The sequence below is a fragment of the Sus scrofa genome, chromosome 11, assembly GCF_054392235.1.
Source record: "Sus scrofa isolate SSC_HxYL_T2T_F1_AM1 chromosome 11, Sscrofa_HxYL_maternal_Yorkshire_Landrace_v2.0, whole genome shotgun sequence".
NCBI classification, from domain to species: Eukaryota; Metazoa; Chordata; class Mammalia; order Artiodactyla; family Suidae; genus Sus; species Sus scrofa.
In genome coordinates this window covers 76,137,299-76,162,012 of record NC_139393.1, presented here as the reverse complement: position 1 = coordinate 76,162,012, position 24,714 = coordinate 76,137,299, and the positions used below count along the sequence as shown (strand labels likewise).

The 24,714-nt window shown below is 43.1% G+C and overlaps 1 protein-coding gene across 6 annotated transcripts in view; it reads right to left on the bottom strand.

The window, feature by feature from the left end:
- PCCA (propionyl-CoA carboxylase subunit alpha) overlaps positions 1-24,413 on the bottom strand; it is a 365,469-nt gene extending 341,056 nt beyond the window's left edge. For 2 of the 6 annotated variants that reach the window (XR_014818834.1, XM_084981107.1), the window contains exons 1-5: positions 24,246-24,386; positions 23,263-23,607; positions 10,346-10,423; positions 1,765-1,812; positions 1,586-1,654 (exon numbers count right to left, since the gene is read on the bottom strand). Coding sequence is in view for 4 of the 6 variants with exons in the window: in XM_084981107.1 (XP_084837233.1) it covers positions 1,586-1,654; positions 1,765-1,812; positions 10,346-10,423; positions 23,263-23,277 (210 nt within the window). In the remaining 2 variants the exon portion in view is untranslated. 6 annotated transcript variants of the gene reach the window in all.
- Between the last annotated feature and the right edge of the window lie 301 nt (positions 24,414-24,714).

Genomic DNA, 24,714 nt, shown 5'->3' with positions numbered 1-24,714 from the left:
AGCCATCGAACGTATATTTTGAGAAGGACATACAACAATCTCTAAATTCTCAAATTATTTGTTCCCACTATTCACCAAACTAATGAGCTATGACTCACCTTCCCGTTTAAAATGTCCTAGTGGAAGAATTCCTATTGTGGCTCAGCAGGTTAAGAACCCAACTAGTATCCATAAGGATGTGGGTTTGATCCCTGGCCTGGCTCAGTGGGTTAAAGGATCCAGCGTTGCCACAAGCTATGGTGTAGGTCACAGATATGGCTCAGATCTGGCATGTTGCTGTGGCTGTGGTGTAAGCTGGCAGCTGTAGCTCCGATTCAGCCCCAACCCGTAGCCCGGGAACTTCCATATGCCGTGGGTGTGGCCCTAAAAAGACAAAATAAAAAGTCCTTGTGGAATTCCCATATGGTGCAGCAGGTTAAGGTTCAGGCATTGCAACAGCCATGGCTGGGAGTTCCTATCGTGGCTCAGTGGTTAACGAACCCCACTAGGATGCAGGTTCAGTCCCTGGCCTTGCTCGGTGGGTTAAGTATCTGGTGTTGCCAAGAGCTGTGGCGTAGGTCGCAGATGCAGCTAGGATCCTGCGTTGCTATGGCTATGGCATAGGCTGGTGGCTGCAGCTCCAGTTTGACTGCCAGCCTGGGAACTTCCAAATGCTGCAGGTGTGGCCCTAAAAAAAAAAAAATTACTATATAATGAAAGTTGACATTATCAATAGGTCCTATTACCAAAAGTAGTGTGAAAGAATGAAAAACAGTAACTTATATTAAAGTACAATTACTTATACTTCATTCCATAAAGTTCCAATAATTTATATACTTTTCCCATGGGATTTTTTTTCTACTCACTGATACTTTGTTACTGCTAAAAAATGCCTGTTGTGCTAAAAATCCCCAATATAATTATGTCATCCACTGCTTTATGCTATACCTTCTTTTCTTCATGTCCAATTAGCACTAGCCTATCTTTTTTTTTTTTTTACAGCTGCACCTGCAGCATATGGAAGTCCCTGGGCTAGGGGGTCTAATTGGAGCTGCAGCTGCTGGCCTATGCCATAGTCACTGCAAGGCCAGATCCGAGCCACATCTGCCACCTACGCTGCATGTTGCAGCAATGTGGGAGCTCTTAACCCACCGAGTGAGGCCAGGGATCGAACCCACATCCTCAGAGACAGCATCAGGTCCTTAACCCACTGAGCCACAACGGGAACTCCTAGCCATCTTTCATTTACCAGTCTTTCAGACACTGGACTTAAGCTGCAGGGAAAGTGCTCTCCTAAGGCAATACTGCATAAACATTTCACTCATCTTTGAATTTAATTTTCTGGTATTCCACTTATATGTACTTGGTGCCCAGAATCAGTCTACCAAATTTTTATTCTATTCTAGGCTTTTTAAGCCTTGAAAATAAAATAGTTAAGACACATGTTGAAGACAGTATGATGCTCCCATTTTGCTTAATACAGGAGTGAGTAATTAAATAGGTTTTTTTTTTAATTGTGTACCTTTTCAGACCAAGGGAAAAAACCCTACGTCTTTCACTTTTTTCCTATTTGACCCAAAATAAGGTCCTGATTCAATATACTTACAGAACTAGCATCGACATCGCTATGGACGGCAACTGTCTTAATGCCCATCTTCTTGCAAGTTTTAATAACCTATATGAAAATACATTAATGTTACCTATTAAGAGTAATTCATGTTTAAAGGGATTTAATAATGCTAAAATTCACAGTAAAATGGAGAATAAGATTAAAATTCCACTCACCCTACAGGCAATTTCTCCTCTATTAGCAATAAGAATTTTATCAAAAGTCTAAAGAGAGAAAAAAACACAGAAGAAATTGTTACACTCACTCTAGGACCAGAAAACACCAAGTTTTTTCACAATTACCATTGCTCATGAGCCTAATAAACATTACCTCCAACAGCAGTATTACATACTATAAATAATAAGTTCATTTATAACTAGGCTACCACTGAACTCATGTGCCAAGTATCTGGCCTTATAATTACTCTGTTAAAGCATCAATAGACTAAGTCCAGTTAATTCATAAGTGGACTAAAATCTCTTGCCAAAAGATAATCGTCAAATGACATCTGAGAATACTAAAAAACTTCAAGTGGTCTGCTTGATTAGTTTCTAAAATTCAGTGAAATTCTAAGTGTTATGTTCATTAAAGGGAAGTTGGATATAATTTATATGCCATCTCTTTGGGATTGGGGCACAGCATTAAATAATATTTTCAATAACTCAGAACAGGTAATAGCTATGCTTATTTCCAAAGATTCCAAGACCAAGCAGGTTTTGCCATTTGAGCACAATGCTAAGTTTGAATAACCACCAAATTTTGAAGCAGCTGAGGCCACATAATAGAAAAAGAAATCTCATTCTGTGTGGGGCTAACTTCTAAGCCTAGCATTGCCATTAATGACCTATTTGACTCTAAGCAAATCAATCTCTGTAGGTCTTGATTTTCACACACATATAAACTGATGGCCTTGTAATGGGACACAACTGAATGAGGTTCGCTCCCTACTCCAAAACTGCAGGGGCTAATCCTTTTAAAGAAATGCACACATAAGAGGGGGTGGTTAGAAAAGTACACAAACAATTATAAGCAATCTGAATGCAACACTTTTTAGTACACAATGATTTCTGGGTTAGCGAATCGTTACAGTTAAATGGAACTATTATAACACGTTTTAGCTATACACCTAAAAGCAAAATTAAAGTTATATATGATCTTAACAGCACTCTTACATAACTTAAGGCAATATTTTAAACCAGCAGGGAGGCACAGAATCTCAGGATTGGGAAAGGCCGTCAAAGTCTTGATTTAACCTTTCTATTACACATGGCTGATTCCACCAAACCAAGACAAGCCTCCACCTTAAAAATTAGTAAATTCCTTATCTGATAGAATCCTGGGTCATTCAAAGCCTTGAGGAGATGGGTCCTTAAAATATCCTAGTCTGTCCTCAGGTCTGAGGCTTTAAAATTATTTGCCTTTCTATATTCACTGCTCATGGTAAATCCCTTTAGTAAGCAAACACTAAGAAAAAAAAAAAAAAGTTCATACTTCCTTGTACTGCATATTAAAATGTGAATTTTTATTAAGTACTAAGTAGATTACACCTGGAAAAGCAGCATAAAGATTGGGAGTTACGCATTAAGCAACTGTTACGGTAAATATAACAAAGTATAATATTACAGGGAGTAAGAATCCCACTCTAATTTCTATCTAAGAAGTAGAATGATATTTAGAGCCAGTATGGAGCCAAACTTCCCAGGTTAGAATCCCAACACTACCATGTGTTCCTGTGTGTTCTTCTGTGAAAAAGTCATCTTTCTGAAACCTCATTTCCTGGTATGTAAGACTAGAATTTTTTTTTAATTACTTGCATTTTATTAGAGATTTGGGTGTATTTCACTTTTTTTTAATTTTTACTTTAATGGCCACATCACCAGCATATGGAAGTTCCCAGGCCAGGGATCGAATCCAAGCCACAGCTGCGATCTACACCACAGCTACAGCAACGTAGGATCCTTAACCCACTGTGCCACACCGAGAACTCTAAAAATATGAATAAATCCCCAAGTGTGTAGAGCAGTGCCTGGCACATAATATATATTCAATAGGTGTCAGCTGTGGTACTGTTATTCGCTCATTTGGGCCACACACCAGACTACAAACCTAGGAGTGTGATTCTAACAAGGAAAAATCCGTATCAAAATGAATATTGCATTTGACACATTTCTAGTCATCTCTCTTCAGGGCGTGTGACAGTCTTACGTGCCATTTGACTGGGACACAGGATGTCCAGATTAAACCTTGTTCTGGGTGTGTCTGTGGGGGTGTTTCCAGATGAGAGTAAAGTGTGACTCTTCGGACTCAGGAAAGCAGACCGCCCTCCCCGGTGAGGGTGGGCATCCTCCAATCCACGGAGGGCCTGACAGAGTCAAAAAGGGGGTGCAGAGAGTTCTGCCCGCCCACCCTCAGACCAGGACTTAGACCACCAGCTCCCCTGGTCCCCAGACCGCAGGACCTGGACTAGAATTACAGTCCCAGCTTTTCTGGGTCTCCAGCTTGCAGACAGCAATCTGTGCTGGGACTTCTCAGCCTCCACAATTATGTGGGCCAATAAATCTCCGTAGGTCTCCTGCTGGTTCCATTTCTCAGAAGAACCCTGACTCCGGTAGCACTATTAATGGATTACCAATTAGTGCACAAACTCCATAAAGCTCATATCGATTTATTTTCTATACCTAAGATTTTCTTTTAAATAAATAACTTATGAATATGGTTCAGAATTTAGAAGGTATGAAAGGGGACACACAGTAGAAATACCTAGGTCCTTGCCCCAAAGGTAACAACTACAACCAGTTTCGTATAAAGTCTTCCAGATAGGCTATGTATATAAAAGAATATATGGGAGTTCCCACTGTGGCACAACAAGAGCAGCGGTGTCTCTGCAGCACCAGGACGCAGGTTCAATCCCCAACCTGGCACAGTGGGTTAAAGGATCCAGCACTGCTAGGCTGTGGCATAGGTCAAAACAGCAGCTCAGATCTGATCCCTGGTCTAGGAACTCCATATGCTGTGGGGCAGCTGAGAAAGAAAAGAATAAAAAAAGAATAAAAATTGGAGTTCCCGTCGTGGCACAGTGGTTAACGAATCCGACTAGGAACCATGAGGTTGCGGGTTCGGTCCCTGCCCTTGCTCAGTGGGTTAACGATCCGGTGTTGCCGTGAGCTGTGGTGTAGGTCGCAGATGCAGCTCAGATCCTGAGATGCTGTGGCTCTGGTGTAGGCCGGTGGCTACAGCTCCGATTCAACCCCTGGCCTGGGAACCTCCATATGCCGCAGGAGCGGCCGAAGAAATAGCAACAACAACAACAACAACAAAAAAAAAAAAGAATAAAAATTCAAATTAATAAGAGAACATACATACCAATCAATTTATATCAACTTTAAATCTCCCCCAGAGTTCCCATTGTGGTGCAGCAGAAACGAAACCGACTAGTATCCATGAGGATGAGGGTTTGATCTCTGGCCTTGCTCAGTGGGTTAAAGAGCCCACATTGCTACGGCTGTGGCGTAGGCCAGCAGCTGTAGCTCTGATTCAACCCCTAGCCTGGGAACTTATATATGCGGCAGGTTCAGGTCCTAAAAAGCAAATCAATCAATCAGTCAGTCAATCACTCAATCTCTCCCTCTGCATCAACAATTACAGGTAAACATCAAGTGCCTTCCTTTGATAACTTTGATGTACAAAATGGCACAATCACAACAAAATATGTTAAGTGCTATAGCACAGCTGTGTTAAACACAGCAAAGAGAGTGAACAGCATGTGTAAAGGCAGTGACACTGCAGGCAGACGGTAGCACTGAAAAATTAGAAGTAATTTTTAATATAGCTCAAGCACAAAACAAGCATGGTGGTGGTACAGTAACTAAAGGTAGGACTCAAAAGGCCCAAGTAAGAAGGATTTATATGCTATTTAAAGATCTGGGACTTTATCCTATATCTGCAGAGCCCCATATAAGCGCTCTGAAAATATTCCAAGGGAAAAAAAATCTTTAAGTCAGGAGCTTGAATCCTTGAAGACGGGGCTTTCAGGTAGCATGAAAGATAAAGGACTTCTGCAGCAACTTTTTAATTTTTTGTTTAATTTTTACTTTTAGACAATTTATAAAGGTTACCTTCCATTTACAGTTATTAAAAAATACTGGCTACCCTCCCTGTGCTCTACAATACATGCTTGAGCCTATTTTACACCCAGCAGTTTGTACCTCCCGCTCCCCCAGCCCTATGTTGCTCCCTCTCTCCACTGGTAACCTCTATGTTGTATCTTTGAGTCTGCTTTTTTGATGTTATATCCGCGAGTGTGTTGTATTTTTAGATTCCACACATAAGTGATGTCATACAGTATTTGCCTTTCTCCGTCTGACTTATTTCACTTAGCATAATGCCCTCCGAGCCCACCTCCATTGGTGCCAATGGCAAATTTCCGTTCCTTTCTGGCTGAGAGTATTCCAGCACATCCATGTCCCATGTCTCCTTTATCCATTCAGCTGTTGATGGACACTTGCTTCCTTGTCTTAGCAATTGTAAATTATACTGCTACTAACACTAGGGTGTGCAGCAGCTGTTTTATAGCTGTGCTATTACTGTTATGAGGTAAGAAAAACACAATGGAAGTTTCATGAGAATTTTTTAAAAGTTATTTCTTTTACCCCCCTTTTCCACCTCTCCTTCCTTTCTTCCCTTCCCTACGCTTAAGGTCATAGCTGGAGTTTAAAACCACCAAGGACATGTCCCTCCATTCTGGGACCAAGAGAAGGGCTCAGCTGGCCTGTTCCACTGGGTACTTGGAGGAATGAGAGCAAAACTCTAGTCCCAGGAGTTCCCGTCGTGGCGCAGTGGTTAATGACTCCGACTAGGAACCATGAGGTTGCAGGTTCGATCCCTGGCCTCGCTCAGTGGGTGAAGGATCCGGCATTGCCATGATCTGTGGTGTATGTTGCAGACGCGGATCGGATGCCATGTTGCTATGGCTCTGGCGTAGGCTGGTGGCTACAGCTCCGATTTGACCTCTAGTCTAGGAACCTCCATATGCCGCGGGAGCGGCCCAAGAAATAGCAAAAAGACAAAAAAAAAAAAAAAAAACTCTAGTCCCTGAGCCACTCACCAAACACTTCTGAGAAGCAGTATAGCACAAGTGGGTAAACCTACTAGCTCAGGAGGAGGACAGGTTTAAGTTTGCACCCAACTCACACTTACTATTTGTGGTGAGTATACAAATACAAAAGTGAGTATACAAAACCGTGAGTTTCCGAATGTACAAAAGTGAGTATACAACACCGTGACAGATAACCTCAAGTGGCTGACCTTCGGGACACATGCTTTCCCTGTGCCAGGGACCGTGGCATACCCCCTCTGTGAACTACTTCATTTAATCCTCTTAATAGTCCTGAAGTCAGTTCTGGTAAAATCCCAATTTTACAAACGAGAAAACTGAGGCACGAAGAAGTCAAATCACTTGTCTAAGTTCCTGACAAAATCAACTGGTGGTAAAGCCAGAGTTCATACTCAGATACTCGTGTCAAACTACACCATGATGTGACACAGCCAAAGTACAATGGTGCAAGTTTTAAACACCGTATTATTAATGCCACCTAAAATCACATCTGTGACGACTGGTGTGTTGTAATACCACACAGGCTGGCGCTCACCTGAGGCCAACCGAACTTTCCTTGGTCTTTTGCTAAGCAAATTATTAAGTTAAACCTTCCCTATTCTCACGAATATACAAGAGACAACAGGTAGACTTGTTAGAAAGCTTGTTAAAAGGTTGTTAAACTTCACCTGGTTCAACGCTGACTTGATGTGAGTCTCTAGTAAAATGTGGCATAACAAAGAAGTCAATGGCAAGTTCCAATAAGAATCAATTTCTTTAAGAAATGAGTATTCTCAAAGATTAGGCCTACCTACACTTAAGACAGCAATATTAAACAAGCCATTTCATGAACGGCTACATGGAGCCCTGGAAGGAGGAAGGTCTAATGAAATGCATCCCTCAAGGGAAAGGCAAGTCTACCAACTTGGTCTGAACAGTCACCTCAATTACCAACAGGTGCCAAAAAGTACCGAGACTCCATCATGGCCGAGGATACTATTACCTTAGGCACAGGCACAGCAAAGGAGACGGCAAAGACAGCAGGCAACAGATTTTCACAACAAAGCATCCACCTGCTTAGTGGATTCCAAGGGGAGAAGAGCTCTGTTTAAACGTCCTAAACCAAAGCAGTTACATAGACACTTTGTTTATTTTCAGTATCAATGGTCACCAACGTGGGAGGTGAGTTAGCTATTCCTGTAACCCCATTATGAGGTTACAGTGAAAACAAGTCTCAAACCAACGTTGCCACACATACTAACAAATATTTATTAACAGTTAAAAAAGGAGGAGTTCCCGTCATGACGCAGCAGAAACGAATCAGACTAGGAACCATGAGGTTGCGAGTTCGATCCCTGGCCTCACTCAGTGGGTTAAGGATCTGGCGTTGCCGTGAGCTGTGGTGTAGGTGGCAGACATGGCTCAGATCTGGTGTTGCTGTGGCTGTGGTGTAGGCCGGTAGCTGTAGCTCCGATTTGACCTCTAGCCTGGGAACCTCCACATGCCGCGGGTGCAGCCCTAAAAAGACAAACAGATAAAAAAGGAATCTTAAAATCTGCTAGGTAAGCTCAGTGAAGTCTCAGGTTCCTGCACTTCGTGAGGCTCCAACAGCCTGCGTGAAGATTCACGTGAGCCAAGCGCAGCCCCATTCTGATTTGGCTAGCCGAGCTGGCAGACTCCAGCTACCAGGAGTGCCCCAGACCAGTGGCGGAACACAGGACTGTTCCCTTTAGGGAGCTAGTTTAGGTTCCGTCCTTAAAGATAAAAAAAGAAAGGCCAACCAGATTGTTATCTTCTGTTAATTCACAGGCTGAGAATTTCCATAAAATCATAGCCAAAACATCTACCTTGAATACCCCTAATTTCATCAAAGAGAGCCCTTCTAACAATATAGTACCCAAACGAGGAAGGCTAGCAGCGTTTATAGGGAGAAAGACAGCCGACCCATTTGCAGTATTTCCCTGCTCTAGAAAGCTGCAAGCAGCCTCTGGGATAAATGCTAGCTAACCACTGGTAGCATGCCCTGATTAGGACAGCTGATTACCAATCACATGGGCAAAAATGCACATACACACATGCACCCCAAGGCATACTGCCTATGTTGAAGTTTTCTGTTTGCTCCTTTTCTTCTTTTTTGGCCACCCCGCAGCACATGGAGTTCCCAGGCCAGGGATCAGATTCAAGCCATGGTTGTGACCTATACCACAGCTGGGGCAACACCAGATCCTTTAACCCACTGGGCTGGGCGGGAAGCAAACCTGTGTCCTGGCACTGCAGGGAGGCCATTAATCCCGTTGTGTGTTAGCGGTTAACTCCTATGTTGAGGGTTTTTTTGTTTGTTTGTTTTATTTAACTTAGATTTCCTAACAGGGAGCTTATCATAGCTAATTAATCTGGACCTATGCCGCCCAATAAAATAACCACTAGCCGCATGAGGCTACTGGGCACTTCAAATGTGGCTAATCAAATTGAAATTACACCACGGATTTTGAAAGCTTGGTATGAAAAAATATACGCATATACCTCATCATTACTTCTTACAATGATAATATGTTGTAATAACATTCTAGATACTGAGTTAAATAGATTAAAATTTATTTCACTTGTTTTAGTTTTTTTTGTTGTTGTTGTTTTTTTGTCTTTTGTCTTTTTGTTGTTGTTGTTGTTGCTATTTCTTGGGCCGCTCCCGCGGCATATGGAGGTTCCCAGGCCAGGGGTTGAATTGGAGCTGTAGCCACCGGCCTATGCCAGAGCCACAGCAACGCGGGATCCGAGCCGCGTCTGCAACCTACACCACAGCTCATGGCCACGCCGGATCGTTAACCCACTGAGCAAGGCCAGGGACCGAACCCACAATCTCATGGTTCCTAGTCGGATTCGTTAACCACTGCGCCACGACGGGAACTCCCACTTGTTTTAGTTTTTAATGCAGCTATTAGAAAATACAAAACTACATTTGCCCTGCAATTTTGGCCACATTTTATTTCTATTGAACTGCAATGATATAGACTTTTTTTTCCTCCAAGTCTCCAAACTCTTGAGAGTAGTTTTATATATTTCAACAGATGACTTGGAAGACTATTTCATCCTCATTCTTATTAGTTCTACTTTAATGACATTCAATTTGAACTGTCTCTTCTTAGCTAAAACTCTTCTTCTGTCCTCTGATGCCTTTGCTATCACCAAATCATGTGTTAGCTCCCATCACCACTTCCAGTTCCTTTATTTCTCCTCTTACAAGCTTCAAACACTCATATATCAAGATTTTAACTGGAATCCCCTTGTCCCAAAATTTACAATATACATAACTGTCTTCACTCAAAACGAATGATACAAATATTAAGTAAATGAAAAAAAATCAATAGTTTAATCAAAATCTCTCAACTGCCCAGTCTAGAAAAGAATGTTGTTATTAGTTATTCTGCTAAAAACAAGGCAAACATTGTAAATTTATTCAATTTGTAGTAGAGATACAAAATTAAAAACTCAGGTTGTGGTCCACAATGAAAAAAGGAACAAAGATTGAGCACCTATAAAAACCTATGATGTAGAGCAATAAATAATTACACATCAATAAAATGTAATCTGCCCAGTGAACATAATGTGGAGACAACAAAGTAAAACCAGTATAATTTAGCTGTTAAAAGTATTTTTAAAATACTTACTTTTTCATTAGAATCGTATCCTGCTAAACAGAGACTACGAGACACCAGTAAACGCTGTCTTGAATACTGTGGAACATGCTATCAAAAAAAAAAAAAAAAGTTAAATAAATTACAGATACTTGAATGAGCTTTAAAAATATCTTTCAGAGTAATTCTTCCAGTATGCTTCCAGCTAGTGTTTAATCAATCAATGTTAAGTAATATGCTGTAACTAGTGAAGGTAAATCTTAACTAAACATATCCCCTTGGTACACAAGAGAAACCGAAGGCATTGAAACAATCTCTGGAAAAGTATAAGAAGAGTCAATGGGACAAATAAAATTTGAAGAGAGGTCTTTTTTTTTTTTTTTTTTTTTTTTTTTTTGTCTTTTTAGGGCTGCACCTGTGGCACATGGAGATTCCCAGGAAAGGGGTCAAATTGGAGCTGCAGATGCTGGCCTAGAGATCCAAGCCGTGTCTGCAACCTACACCACAGCTCACAGCAACGCTGGATCCTTAACCCACTAAGTGAGACCAGGGATGGAACCTGCATCCTCATGGATCCTAGTGAGATTCGTTTCTGCTGAGCCACGCAGCGATGCAAATTCCTATTTGCTAATATCTTAACATGATTTCTTATTTTACTTATTCTGGTATAACTGTGGTTTGGCATATAACAGTAAAAAGAGTTCACTTCTAATTCATTACGATAAATGTTTGTGGGACAACTATATCTTAGGGCTTTAAAACATTAGGCATAAGGCCTAATAACGATTACAGCTAAGGTTGAAGAAAACACCTTGCCCAGGAGTCACTGATGAAGTCTGACCAAGGAAACAAAAGAGGGAGGGGGAGGTCAAAAGGCAACAGGTGCTACCTTTGAGAATTTCCTAAGAGCATAACAACTGAAATAGGAAGCAAAATGTTTTTATAGCAACATTTTTAAATGAACTGAAAGACAGACACAGGGTTTTTTTTTTTTTAGAAGTATCAAGGCCCAAATTAGCAAATGTAATCCTTATGAAGAAGTGAAGGTAATAAATAAGAAAGACATACTTCACAAAATAAAACCTACACTACCAAGTGAAAAAAGACTGGTGAAGAACAACCTGAGAACGGGAAGAAAACTGACTTACGACTGTGTTCCTCGCACAGACCAAAAGTTTCTTTCACGGTCCTATGAACATCCCTGTGAACTCAAGAGCAGGAGCCCCAATTTTTAAAATGAGAAAACGGGAGTCTCAAGAATTTTAATTTTTCAAAAGTCACAGGGCTAGGTGGTAATGGTGACAATTTAAGCACAGATCTGTGAAAAGCATTCTGAAGTTTTTGAGATAATAAAATAAGGGTTTATGTCTCACATTAACAGGAATGTCTGTGCAAAGATATGATTTGGGGTAAAAAAAAAAAAAAAATTTACCCAGGGGGTCTCACCACTCTTCGGTGTTCAAATAAAAATTCGGTCTTCCACTGCCCTCAGCAGAACAGCTCTAATCTAGCAACTTTACTGCCTCATCAAACTTGATCGGCCAAGATAACACTGCTTCCCCTAAAAATCCTATCTTGTGTGTATAGCCTCAGCCAATGCAGAAAACAAACTCTTAAAGAAAAAAAAAAAAAAAAAACAAAAAAAACAAGCGCTACCCAGAAGTTTCTCACATGTATTCTGCTGCAAAGCAGCACTAGAATATATACACAAGAAAGTACATCATATACCTGCCGCCTATCAATTTTATAAAATGAGACAAAGCAGTTCACATTTTTACAAATTTTCCCCAATATCATTAGTACATAATGGTCTGCTGCAGGAACATTCAACGTTATCCTTTTACCAAAGGCAAAACCGTACATGTGTCTGCAATCACTAACAAATAAAGGACATAACCGATTTCCAACAGCAAAAACCCAGAGACAAAACACAATCTGAGACATTTTAGGTATTGTCATCAGCTTTGGAAAGTGAGACTAAACCGTGATGTTTACGTCTGGGGAGGGGCACACGTCCAGAAGCAGCAAACTACCTGGGAAAAAATGCTGGGAGAAGAAATCAAGGAACCAGAGTTCTGGTCCTCACTTAGCCCGACACTATTTCTAGGATTTGCACAAACCACTTTTTTTTTTCTTTTGCTTTTTCACAGCCATGCCTGTGGCATATGGAAGTTCCCAAGCTAGGGGTTGAACTGGAGCTGCAGCTGAGACCTATGCCACAGCTACAGCCACACCAGATCCGAGCTCAATCTGCAATCCACACCTCTGCTCATGGCAACACCGGATCCTTAACCACTGAGGGAGGCTGCGATCGACCTCGCATCCTCACGGAGACAATGCTGGGTCCTTAAACCCCATGAGCCACAACGGGAACGCTACACAAGACTTGAACCCCTCTGTCCTCTACTGAGAAATGAAAGCTTAGATGAGTTTTCTCTAAGGTCCCTACTCACCTACACCACTATTACTCACAACACAAGAGCTTAGGACAGGGGATCTAACATGCACACGCATCTGAGGATTACTGAAGGATAAGCAGTTAATCCAAACTGAACATGTGGGCCAAGAACATGTTGACATGAATCTCAGTGCTGAATGACTCCGTGAGTAACAACTGCTGAGATATTTGGTGGAAACAGAGCTAATTTCATATATTTGAATAAATAGGAATTATGGAGAAAGTTTCTAGGATAACTCTGGGAATAAAAACCTCAGGATTCAATCTCATCAGATGGGCTTATGAAAAATAGACTAAGCTAAACCTTGGCCCAACAGGAGAGAGTTTCTAAATCAGAACGACACAGAAATAACTAAGTGGCCAAGCTCCGAGAGATGTTTGGGTGAGTTGACTCAGTGTATGGTATATTTACTTTCAGGAAACCACCAGTAACATAAAACTCAAAAATGCCTATACCACACAGTGCTTCACACTAAATCAACTCTACTACAAATTATACCTGGCCAAAAGGTAGGCAGGATAGCACACCACCTAATAAACCAGACTGGTTTTTTAGAATCTTTTCATTACTGTGTTTAAATACTTGTTCTAAAGATCTAACAGACTCTATTTTTACCACCATTATCAAAATAAGAAAGCATACAGCTTGAACGCATGTGAATTTGTGATAATGTGGCCCCAAAATTTAAAAAACACAGATGCCCCTGGCTAGCCAAGTAACTAGAAGATGGTACAGCAGTCAGAACCATAACTGCAGAACAAATTACTAAGAAAAAACAAGAGTTTGGGCCATTCCCAGAGCAAGTCAGAACTGGTTTTTAGTCAACTCCACAAAGGATCCCCTATTCCTGTTTACTCCTGGCAAACTCTCCCAGAAGTTCAATGTTATCAAGAACACAAGTCAAAAATCAGATAACTCTGTGGAGCTACAGTGTAATGTTTTTAATACAAGGAACAAGTCAGTAGAAAGCTGCTAATTTGGACCTCCACATAGAATTTTGAATGTCTTCTGTTTTGTGAAGCATATGACAAACTGGCTACAAGCCTAGTCTAAAATGCTTTTAAGATACTTCCTAAAACAAGAGTTTAAAGGAAAAACTGTAATCAACCCCATTTATAAAGACTACCTAGGAGTTCCTGTTGTGGCTCAGCAGTAAGGAACCTGACTAGCATCCACGAGGATGCAGGTTCGAGCCGGGGCGTCGATCAGTGAGTTAAGGATCCAGCATTGCCATGAGCTGTGGTATAGGCTGCAGATGTGCCTCGGCTCCCCACCTCGCTGTGGCTCTGGCTGTGGCAGAGGCAGCTGTAGCTCTCAGATTCAACCCCTAGCCTGGGAACTTCCATTTGCTGCAGGTGTGGCCTTAAGAAAACAAAACAAACAAACAAACAAACAAACAAATAAAAACCAAGCGTTTATAAACCACATAGCACCAAGAAAATGTAAAGTATTACACAAAAACTAAATCCAAATATGCAGCTGTAGCTTTCTTTCCTTAAATTCTACCAGACCATTTGGAGGTTACCATTCGAAAAACAATATAGTAATTAAGAGTTCTGGTCTAGACTCAAGACAGATTCAGACCTGGGTTCAAACGTTGGCTCTGACATTTCGTAAATGTACAGGAAATTTTCCTTATATGTTACCTGGGTGTATAAACTACTTATCTAGGACATAAGGCTGACATGAGGATTAAATGAGAATGTGTAAGATGCCCGGCGTGGTTCTGCACATGTTAACTAAAAAGGGGCGGGGGAAATGGTGGAGCTTTTACACAAACTAGGCATACGCCTTCCAGCCACTGCAAACAGGAAAATACTCTTCTAACATAAGATTGTGGCTTCAGGTGGCAGCACAAACGGATAAATCCACTCAAGTTTTTTTTTTGTTTTTTTTTGTTTTTTTTGTCTTTTTGCTAATTCTTTGAGCCGCTCCCGCGGCATACGGAGGTTCCCAGGCTAGGGGTCTCATCGGAGCTGTAGCCACCGGCCTACACCAGAGCCACAGCAACGCAGGATCCGAGCCGCATCTGCAACCTACACCACAGCTCACGGCAACGCCGGATCCTTCACCCACTGAGCAAGGGCAGGGACCGAACCCGCAACCTCATGGTTCCTAGTCGGATTCGTTAACCACTGCGCCACGACGGGAACTCCATCAAGTTTAAAGAATAATTTAAACACTAATCCTGCCATATCCAAAATTATTGCTCTTACAACCACAGCGAAATTCAAGTGACCACTATGAAAACGACTGTTTGAGAGGTTCATTCATCATCAGGATGCATACTCAACTTCAGAGAAGAAGCCATCCTCAAAACTGCGGGTTAAGGGAGCCCACAAGATGATCTTACCGAGGTGAGAGTGAACATTTGCTAGCGCTTCAGCTTCAGAATGTCCAAGCACAGGTCCTCTCCTCGGCGTTTCAGGACTCAGAGCTGGGAGGAGGAGCTTCTGAGAGAACCCCCTCTAAAAACACTGCCGGGCTTTTTTACTGAAGCCCAGCGTTTTCTTCACAGACATTGACTACTGAGTCCTCGGGACTCCACCAGCCACCCCAGTCTGCGACTGCCTGCCAAGACCTTCTCTTACAAGCGAGGCTGAAGAGGTACTATTAGAGAGACGATCCAATCTCCAGAGTCATATCAACTATTTCTCAACACCACTGGCGGGGGCAGGCGGCGGGAGGGGAGTCTCAAACGCTCCGGCTCCGGCTCCCCGGAACGTGGGCTGGAACACCAGGAACCTCTACCAGGCAGCTCCAGAACTTCCTCACTGCGCCGCAGCCCCCCGCCGCGCCGTTCCTCCCCCTCACCTGTAGCAGATGTTGCTGGTGCCACCCAGAACCTCTTCACCAGGGGGTGCAGTGCCCCGGCTGGTATACTATTCATGGCTCACACCTGCTCCCTACTTTGCCCTATCTGCCTCAACCAGATAGGAGTTCTCCACCAAGCCTGGGAGCTACAGCCCTCCCAGCCCACAGCCAATGACCGACTACCACGGGGTTCCAAAGGCTGGCCCCTCATCTCAAGGTGAGGCCAACTTAGTACTGCAATCTGTGCCTTAGAGCTGGCTGTCGGATACGGCAGCCTCTAGCCACAGGCAGCTACTGCAAATTCCAATGTGTTCCAAGAGTAAAGTACATACCAGATATGAGTCCTTAATACCAAAAAACCCCTTGTTAATAATTTTTTATATTTACATACTGAAATACTGTGAATATATTGGGCTAAATAAAATACATTAATTTCACCTTTTTGAATTTTTTAATGTGAGTGCCAGAAAAATTTAAATTACACTTGCAGCTCACGTTATACTTTCATTGCACCAGGCTGATCTAGAGCAGAGCTTCTCAGAGTGGACTGTGCGTCCGTATCACCTGGAGGGGGGCTTGTTAAAACAGACTGCCGGGCTCTCACCACAGATGCACTAACTTGGCAGCCCTAGGGTGGAGCTAGAAGATGTGCACTGCTAACAAGTCATGCTGCAATTGCTGCTGGCTGGAGCAAGGTCCTTGATTCCTCTCTTTCCTTTTATCTCCCTTCTAACCCAACAGCAAGTACTACTGGTTCTAGATTCAAAATACATCCCAAGCCTTACCAGTTCTCACCACCTCTGGCACCACAACCTCAGCACCAGAACCACTGCTCCTCCAGGGCTCCCCTGTGGAACGAGACTGGAGCTAGTTTCTATCTGGGGCCCCTTCCTTGCTTAGATGTTTTCTCCTGCTCTAGCCTTTCTCCATTCTTCTCAACTACTACCACCTGTACAAAAGACCTCTTCAGGTTCTGCTTATAGAAACCTAACCATCCCACCGCCACAGAACTGTTTTTACACACTTTAACTTTCACAGAGTGCTGGATTAATGGCAACCAATGAAATGTGAACCATCATTGCATCTTCTGTAAACAAGCAACAAAGGAGTTCCCACTGCGGTGCAGTGGGTTAGGAACCAGACTGACCCGGGTCAGGTCGCTGAGGAGGCACAGTGAGTTAAAGATTCCAGCGATGCCGCAGCTGAGGCTCAGACTCAATCTCTGGCCCTGGAACTTCCATATGCCTCAGTTGCAGCCATAAAATTTTTAAAATAAAGTTTACGACTCAGCGGTTTTTAGAGTATTCACAAGGTTAGAGAACTATGACCCCTATCTGATTTCAGAATGTTTATTCTTCATCCAAAAAAGATACCCCTCCGTGGTCAGCAATCAGGCCCACCTCTTCCCTCACCTCTCTCCCCAGCCCCCAACAGCCACTAATCCACTTCCTGCCTCTACGGCTCTGCCTGTCCGGGACACTTCCCATAAATGGAATCATACAATACGTGGCCTACTGTGTCTACCGTGTCCACCTTTCGAAGGTCCTTGATTCCTCTCTTTCCTTTTGTCTCCCTTCTAACCCAACGGCAAGTACTCCTGGTTCTAGTTTCAAAATATATCCCAAGCCTTACCAGTTCTCACCACCTCCGGCGCCACAAGCTCAGCACCAGCTCCCATCAGGTCCAGCTTGAGCTTCTACCGCAGCCTCTCCTCCCCCGACCCCCAGCCTCCACTAGAGCCTTCCCCGCACAGCATCGTGGTCCTTCCAACACACAAATCCAACTTGCTTAAAACCCTCCAGTGGACTCGCCAGGATAAATTCCGAAGACAAGCCTCTCCATGACTTCGTGTTGCCCCTATCCCCTGGCACCCCCCAACCCCATTTACTGTGCTCCAACTGCCGCCACAGCCACCCTCAATGGCACCAACTGCAATCTCACCTCAGAGCCTCTGCCTTGCTCTTCCCTTGGAATGCCAGTCCCTCGCGTCATCACGTGGTGGGCCGGGTCACTTTTCTGTTCAAATGCCACATGCATTTCCTTAGGTAACAAACCCCCCCCATACCACCACCCCTTTTTATCCCATTATACTATTTTTCTTCTTCCTTCCAGCACTTACCACTTTTTGAACTTGTATATTTCTTTTTAAGTTTTTTTTTTTTTCTTTCTAGGGTGACACCTGCAGTGTATGGAGGTTCCCAGGCTAGGGGTCAAATCAGAGCTGCAGCCGCCAGCCTACACCACAGCTCATGGCAGCACTGGATCCTTAACCCACTGAGCGAGGTCAGGGATCGAACCTGCATCCTCATGGATACTAGTCAGTTTCATTTCCACTGAGCCACGACAGGAACTCCTGAACTGTATTTCTGGGAATACTATCAGTCTCTAGTCAAATATAACCACAATGAGGGCAGAAACACTCCCTGTTATATCCACTGCACTAAACAGCATCTGGCACTCAGTGGATGGTAGCAGAATGCTGGCCTCCAAATGTGACGTCCTATACCATGTGAGTATGACTTATTTTTTTTTTGGGGGGGGGTCTTCGCAAATATATTGGTTAAGCATCTCAAGATGAGATCATCCTGGATCCTGCCAAGCTCTAAATTCAACAAGAATTGTCCTTAGAAAGAAGAGAGAACACATAAGGAGAAAGAAAAGAAGGCCAGGTGAGGACAGATGCTGAGACTGGAACGACAGAGCCACAGCTAAGGAACAACTGGAGCCACCAGAGACAAGGAAGGATGCTTCACTAGAGTCCTCAGAGGGAGCCTGTCCCTGCTGACACCTTGACTTCAGACTGCCTGCCTCCTCAGCTGTGAAAGAATCGATGTACCCTGAGCCACCAGCTGTGTCCCATGGATACTCTATTCATTTTCTTGACTGAAATTATAAGTATCTTCCAACATGCTTGAAATTCATTCTTATTATGTTGATCCCATCACAGTTTATGATCTTATTTTTTAAATGAAAATATCCATAGGCACTTAACTAATTTTTTTAACCATGTGATACCCTAATTTTTTCAACCACACGATACCCTAATTTTTTCAGGTATAAATTTGCTTCAACTATTAGAGAGCATCTTTGAAACAAAAAATGTTTCTGCATATGACACTTTACCATGCTACTGAAATTATTCTCATTAAAGACCAAAGACCTTAATCTTAATTTGTATTCCTTGACCTCCCTACACCTGGGACACAGTGAGGGAACATGTTTAGTCTCTTCTGGTCTCCTAGGGCACACCCTGGTGCCAGGCACTTGGTACATGCTCCACAAACACTCTCTGGAGAACAGCTAGCTACATCTCTAGATGAGCGAATGAATGAATGAATGCTGTTTCGGCTCCTCTCAATGCATTCCTCTGAATCCCACTCTCTTCTTCCTTCTTCCAAATTCTAATTGAGGATACAAGGGGGGCAGACATCAGAAGTAAGAGATGCTACAACTCTATTATCTATAAAAAGGTCACCACATCAAAAGCCTATAAAAATGAAAAGACAGAGAACTATAACTCAGATGAGGGAGAAAAGAAAAACCCCAGAAAATCAGCTAAGTGATGAGATTCTCCGCCTCCAGGAAAAAGACTTTCGACTGTTAATGCCGAAGATGGTGCAAGACATTGAAATAAACTGGAGGCAAAGATGGATAACTTACAGGAAACACTGAGCAAAGAGATACAAGATATCCAAGATATAAAACTTAAACAAGAAGAGATGCAAAATACAATAACTGAAATAAAAAAATCACTAGAAGCAGCTAACAGCAGAATACAGGAGGCAGAAAAACAAATAAGCCAGGTGGAGGACAGATTGGTGGAAGTTACGGATGCAGAACAGAAAAGAGAAAAAAGATTGAAAAGAAATGAAGAGAGTCTCAGAGGACTCTGGGACAACGTTAAATGCGCCACATCCGTATTACAGGGGTGCCAGAAGGAGAAGAGAGAGAGAGGGGGACAGAAAAAATATTCCAAGAGATAATAGCCGAAAACTTCCCTCACATGGGAAAGGAACCACTCACTCAAATCCAGGAAGCACAACGAGTACCATATAAAATAAACCCAAGGAAGAATACACCAAGAGACATATTAATCAAACTAACTAAAATTAAAGAGAGAGAAAATATTGAAAGCAGCCAGGGAAAAGAAACAAACATACAAGGGAACCCTGATAAGGTTATCAGCAGATTTTTCAGCAGAAACTCTGCAGGCCAGAAGGGAGTGGCATGATATACTCAACGTGATGAAAGGAAAAAACCTCCAACCAAGATTACTCTACCCAGCAAGGCTCTCATTCAGATTTGAAGGCAAAATCAAAACCTTCGCAGATAAGAAAAAACTGAGAGAATTCAGCAACACTAAACCAGCCTTACAACAAATACTAAAGGAACGTCTCTGGGCAGAAAAGACAAGAGAGCAACAGGAAACAAAAATTCCACAACTGACAAGGCTCATCAGTAAAGGCATCTATACAGTAAAGAAACGAAATCATCCATGCACAATTATACCACCAAAATCAGAAATCATGGAAGAGATGGGTACAAATGCAGGACATTGGAGATGAACTTGCAATTAAGAGACCAACAACCTAAAACAATCTCATATACACAGTGGCACACAAACTTATATCAAAACTTCAGAATAACTGCAAGCCAAAAATCTACAATTGAAACACAAACAAGGAATCTCTGGAGAAGAAATATATCTCATAGTAAATAAGTGCGTAATCCACCATGAAGGGGGTCATTTGACATCATTCTTGGAATGCTGAAGTCTTCTTAGATCTGATTCTGATTTCCTCTCCATCAAAGAATTTACAATAATTATAATTAAAGAATGCAACTGTACAATTAAATAATACAGTTCTACAATTATATTATTAATAACCGTTTCAAAAAAAAAATTCTAATTGAGGGTAATAAGATGGAGTTCAGCCAAACAGTAACTGATCCACCACATCCTTCAGAGTGCACGTACTCCAACTTTCACCTCAACTTGGACCCCAAAACCAGCCATTAATTCCCTTCTTTCTTCCCAGCAATTTAACTTGACTCTTGGAATCAGCATTTCAGATACCTAAAAGGAAACCATATCCCCCCCAAAATTTTTTCCTTTTCCAATGTCCTTTTTCATCCCTGCTCTCCCATTTACCCACTTTTTTTTTAAAAAAAGGAATCATTTAAATAATTCCTATTCCTTCACTCACGTGATCAAAAATGTCACCTTCTCAGATGTCCCTTCTAGCCTAATGGTTAAGGATTCGGTGCAGTCACTGCTGTGGCTTGGGTTCGATCCCTGGCCCAGGAATGTCTGCATGTTGTGGGCATGAGCAAAAAAAAAAAGTTACTTTCTCCTTCCCTTATTTAGAAGAGAGTTTTACCAACCACTCCTCTGATCTGAACCTCTTAAGAGCAGAATAAAACCCCCAAAAGCATATGTACAAATACAGAAATGTCCATAAGCATTTTATTAAACCAGAAATTAGTTTTTGTAATAACATTAAGAGATTTTTTTTTTCCCCCAAATGATTGTCAGAAATCTATCAGCATGTTGGAAAGACTTACCTCCAAGCAATTCTAAAACATTCAGGAGTTCCCGTCGTGGCGCAGTGGTTAACGAATCCGACTAGGAACCATGAGGTTGCGGGTTTGACCCCTGCCCTTGCTCAGTGGGTTAACGATCCGGCGTTGCCGTGAGCTGTGGTGTAGGTTGCAGACGCGGCTCGGATCCCGCGTTGCTGTGGCTCTGGCGTCCGATTCAACCCCTAACCTGGGAACCTCCATATGCCACGGGAGCAGCCCAAAGAAATAGCAAAAAAAAGACAAAAAAATAAAAAATAAAAAAAAAATAAAATAAAACATTCAGATATGCTTAAATACTCTTTTCCATGACTAGAAAAGAAAATCACAGATTTTACAAAACATAAAGCTTAAGCATTAAAGCTTCATGAATGCACCATGTAATGAGAGAATCACTCAAATAGGAGATAGTTTGTAACTGGAAATGCAAGGCTTTGGAATCATACCATCCAAGGTTCAAATTCTACCTCAGATTTGGATTTTTTTTGTTTGTTTTTTAACCTAGCTACAAAGGTAAGAGATAATATAGGAAGAACCATATAAGGCATATAAAAATTCAACAAAGTATAGAAATTACCATAAACCCAACATCCTGGAGCCACTGTAAAATATAAACAGAAGGGAAAAAACTAGGTAAACAGAACGTATTGGAGTTCCTGTCGTGGCTCAGCAATAATGAACCCGACTAATAAACATGAGGACTTGGGTTCAACCCCTGGCCTCGCTCAGTGGGTTAAAGGATCCGGTGTTGCCATGAGCTGTGGTGTAAGTTCCAGATGAGGCTCAGATCTTTCATTGCTGTGGCTGTGGTGTAGGCTGGCAGCTGCAGCTCCAATTTGACCCCTGGCCTGGGAACCTCCATATGTCTTGGTTGTGGCCCTAAAAAAAAAAAATGTTTAAAAAAGACCAGAAAAATAACATGTCAGTATAATAATCCCTCTCTTCCTTCTCTCTTTGCCTAGAAAGAAGTCACTTTGTTCTTCAAAACCTGTTTCAATTTTTGCCTCCACAGGAAAACAATCCCTTACTTTAGACATGATATGAGCAAGTCACATAAAACATTGTGCTTCAATTTCCTCATCTGTAAATGGGGATTACATGGCTATTACGAGGACTGGATAAATTAATTCAAACAGAGTACCAGAATAGTATCTCAGACAGAAAGCTCAAAATCTCGACGTGGTCAAATCCCTCTACTTTATTTTCTTAGATACAATACCAAGACCTTTTCCCCAACAGCACTGTACATTTGTTTGTCTCCCTAATAGACTAAAATTAATAAGAGAACATAAAGTATATTCTTTCCCTAGAGTTGGAACATAGGAAGTGGTTCAGAAAGATATGCTGGGGAAAAAAACAAAAACAAAAACAAAAATGCTGAAAGGAAGCAGCTGAGGCCGAAAGAAGCGGCTTGTCTAACACACCAAACTTCATCTGCGTGACTCCAAAGCCCATGAGTTTGCACCACAGGCTGCCTCCTACATAAATGTGTAAGTCTTGCAATTGCAGGTGATGTGGCCAAAAAGATTCAAAAAAGATTAAAAGATGGGAGAGCAGTAGACATTGAGAAACAGGAGTTCCCGTTGTGACTCAGAGGTAACAATCCTGACTAGGACCCCTGAGGATGTGGGTTTGATCCCTGGCACTCGGTGGGATGAGGACCCAGCACTGCCATGAGCTATGGTGTAAGTCACAGACATGGTCCAAGCCTGAGGTGCTGTGGCTGTATTGCAGGCTGGCAGCTGCAGCTCTGATTCAAACCCTAGCCTGGGAACTTCGGTATGCTGTGGGTGCGGCCCTAAAAAGCAAACAAAAAAAAGAGAGAGAAACAATAAATGACGTGCCCACACAAAGAACTCTGGGTTTTCTGAGAGTGAGTGTTCTGAAGGTGACACTCAGCTAATATGTGTATGGACTTAATTTCACATCCATGATCAGCTCCAGCTTCCGCTCCCGTATTTTTCCACCTGGGCCTCTGTTCCCTCCTCTTTAAAAGAGGAGGATGTGTCAGGAAGATGTGCCACATTATCCCTAAAGTGTCTTCCAATTCTAAAGTGCAATGACAGGGAGTTTCCCGTGTGGCGCAGTTAAACAAACCTGACTACTTTCCATGAGGTCGTGGGTTCAATCCCTGGCCTTGCTCAGTGTGTCAGGGATCTGGTGTTGCCATGAGCTGTGGTGTAAAAAATAAAGTTCAATGATGATAAATCCAGATGCACGACCACTTTTTTAAAAGGAAGCTTAACAAGCAGACTGAATAGATAACTGATGGTTTCAGAGATCCTCGTATTTTAAAGAATTTGTTTAAGTGACTTAAACCCTACTAATAAAAAGTTAGGTGGTCTTTGTTCAAAAATTTCAAGAGTCTCTATGTTGCAGGGAAAAAGTGTTGAGCCGCACACAAATACTCCCATGTGTAAGTCAAGGTGACACCACGAACCCCTAGGACATAACAGAACAGAGATATGTTTAGAACAGCACAAACAACAGGCTGACCACTTTAAAGAAAAGAAAAACACAAGATGTATATATAGTATAATGTGGTGTACTACAACTAAGAGAGGCTCTCTACTCCAGCAAAGGTAGCAGCAATCCTGACATACTTTAAAAGATGAGATTAAACCCACAACTCTAACTCTACTTCACCAGCAATTTAGTGTCCCTTCACAGCAAGAACAAGGCAAGAGAAAATGAAAACTAGGACCGTTAAAAATACACCTGGAAAGCTCAAGCAAGACAAGCCTTAAACCTCACGGCCCAAGAACGGGAGGGTGGGAAATGCAGGTGGCTGTCAGCTACTCCCGAGAAAGCAAAAACAAGCCCGCAGGCTCTTTGGGTCCTCCGGCCCTCCATGATCCTCGGAGTCACAGCTGCGGCGAGGGACGCCAGCTCTGCCCTCCTCCAGGGCCAACTCCGTGGAGTGAGGCGAGTGAGGCGCGGGGACCGATGGGGAAGCCGGTCCCGGGTGTCCCTCGAGCACCGCCGGGGCGCTCTCCGCAGCACTGGCCACCGCCAGGCGGTGCGGGGCTGGAAGCCCACCAGGGAAGCCCAGCCCCCAGGGGAGTCCCGTCACTCCTCACCTTCAGGGTCCAGAGCGCCACGCTCCGCATCAGCGGCCGCGGCGACCGCGATCCACGCCGTCCTGCCGTGACCAACACTGAGCCCCCGACCCAGAGCCCCGCCATTGCCGCCCCTGCAGACTGGATCTCCGCTGACCTCTCAACCCGCCGAAGGGGGCGGAGAAGGGCAGCCCCTAGGCCTCGGCCAATCACGAGCCGGTATCCGCGGTCCCGCCCCTACTGCGGGGAGGAGGGAGCTGGCGGGGACTCGCGGGAACCTGGAGCCCCGCCGCAGGGCCAGCGCGCTGCTCTCGGCCCGGGAGGGAGAGAGGCGGGGCCGCCGGCAGGAGCCAGCGAGAGTGGGCGAGGCATTGAGGACAGACCAGAGTTCCGGCGGCTGTGGGTCCGTGCCTGCTAGGAGTCAACCCGGCATTGTTCCAGCGTCACTTAGCAATCAACCCGCAGCCTGGCCAGGGAACGTCACTGAATT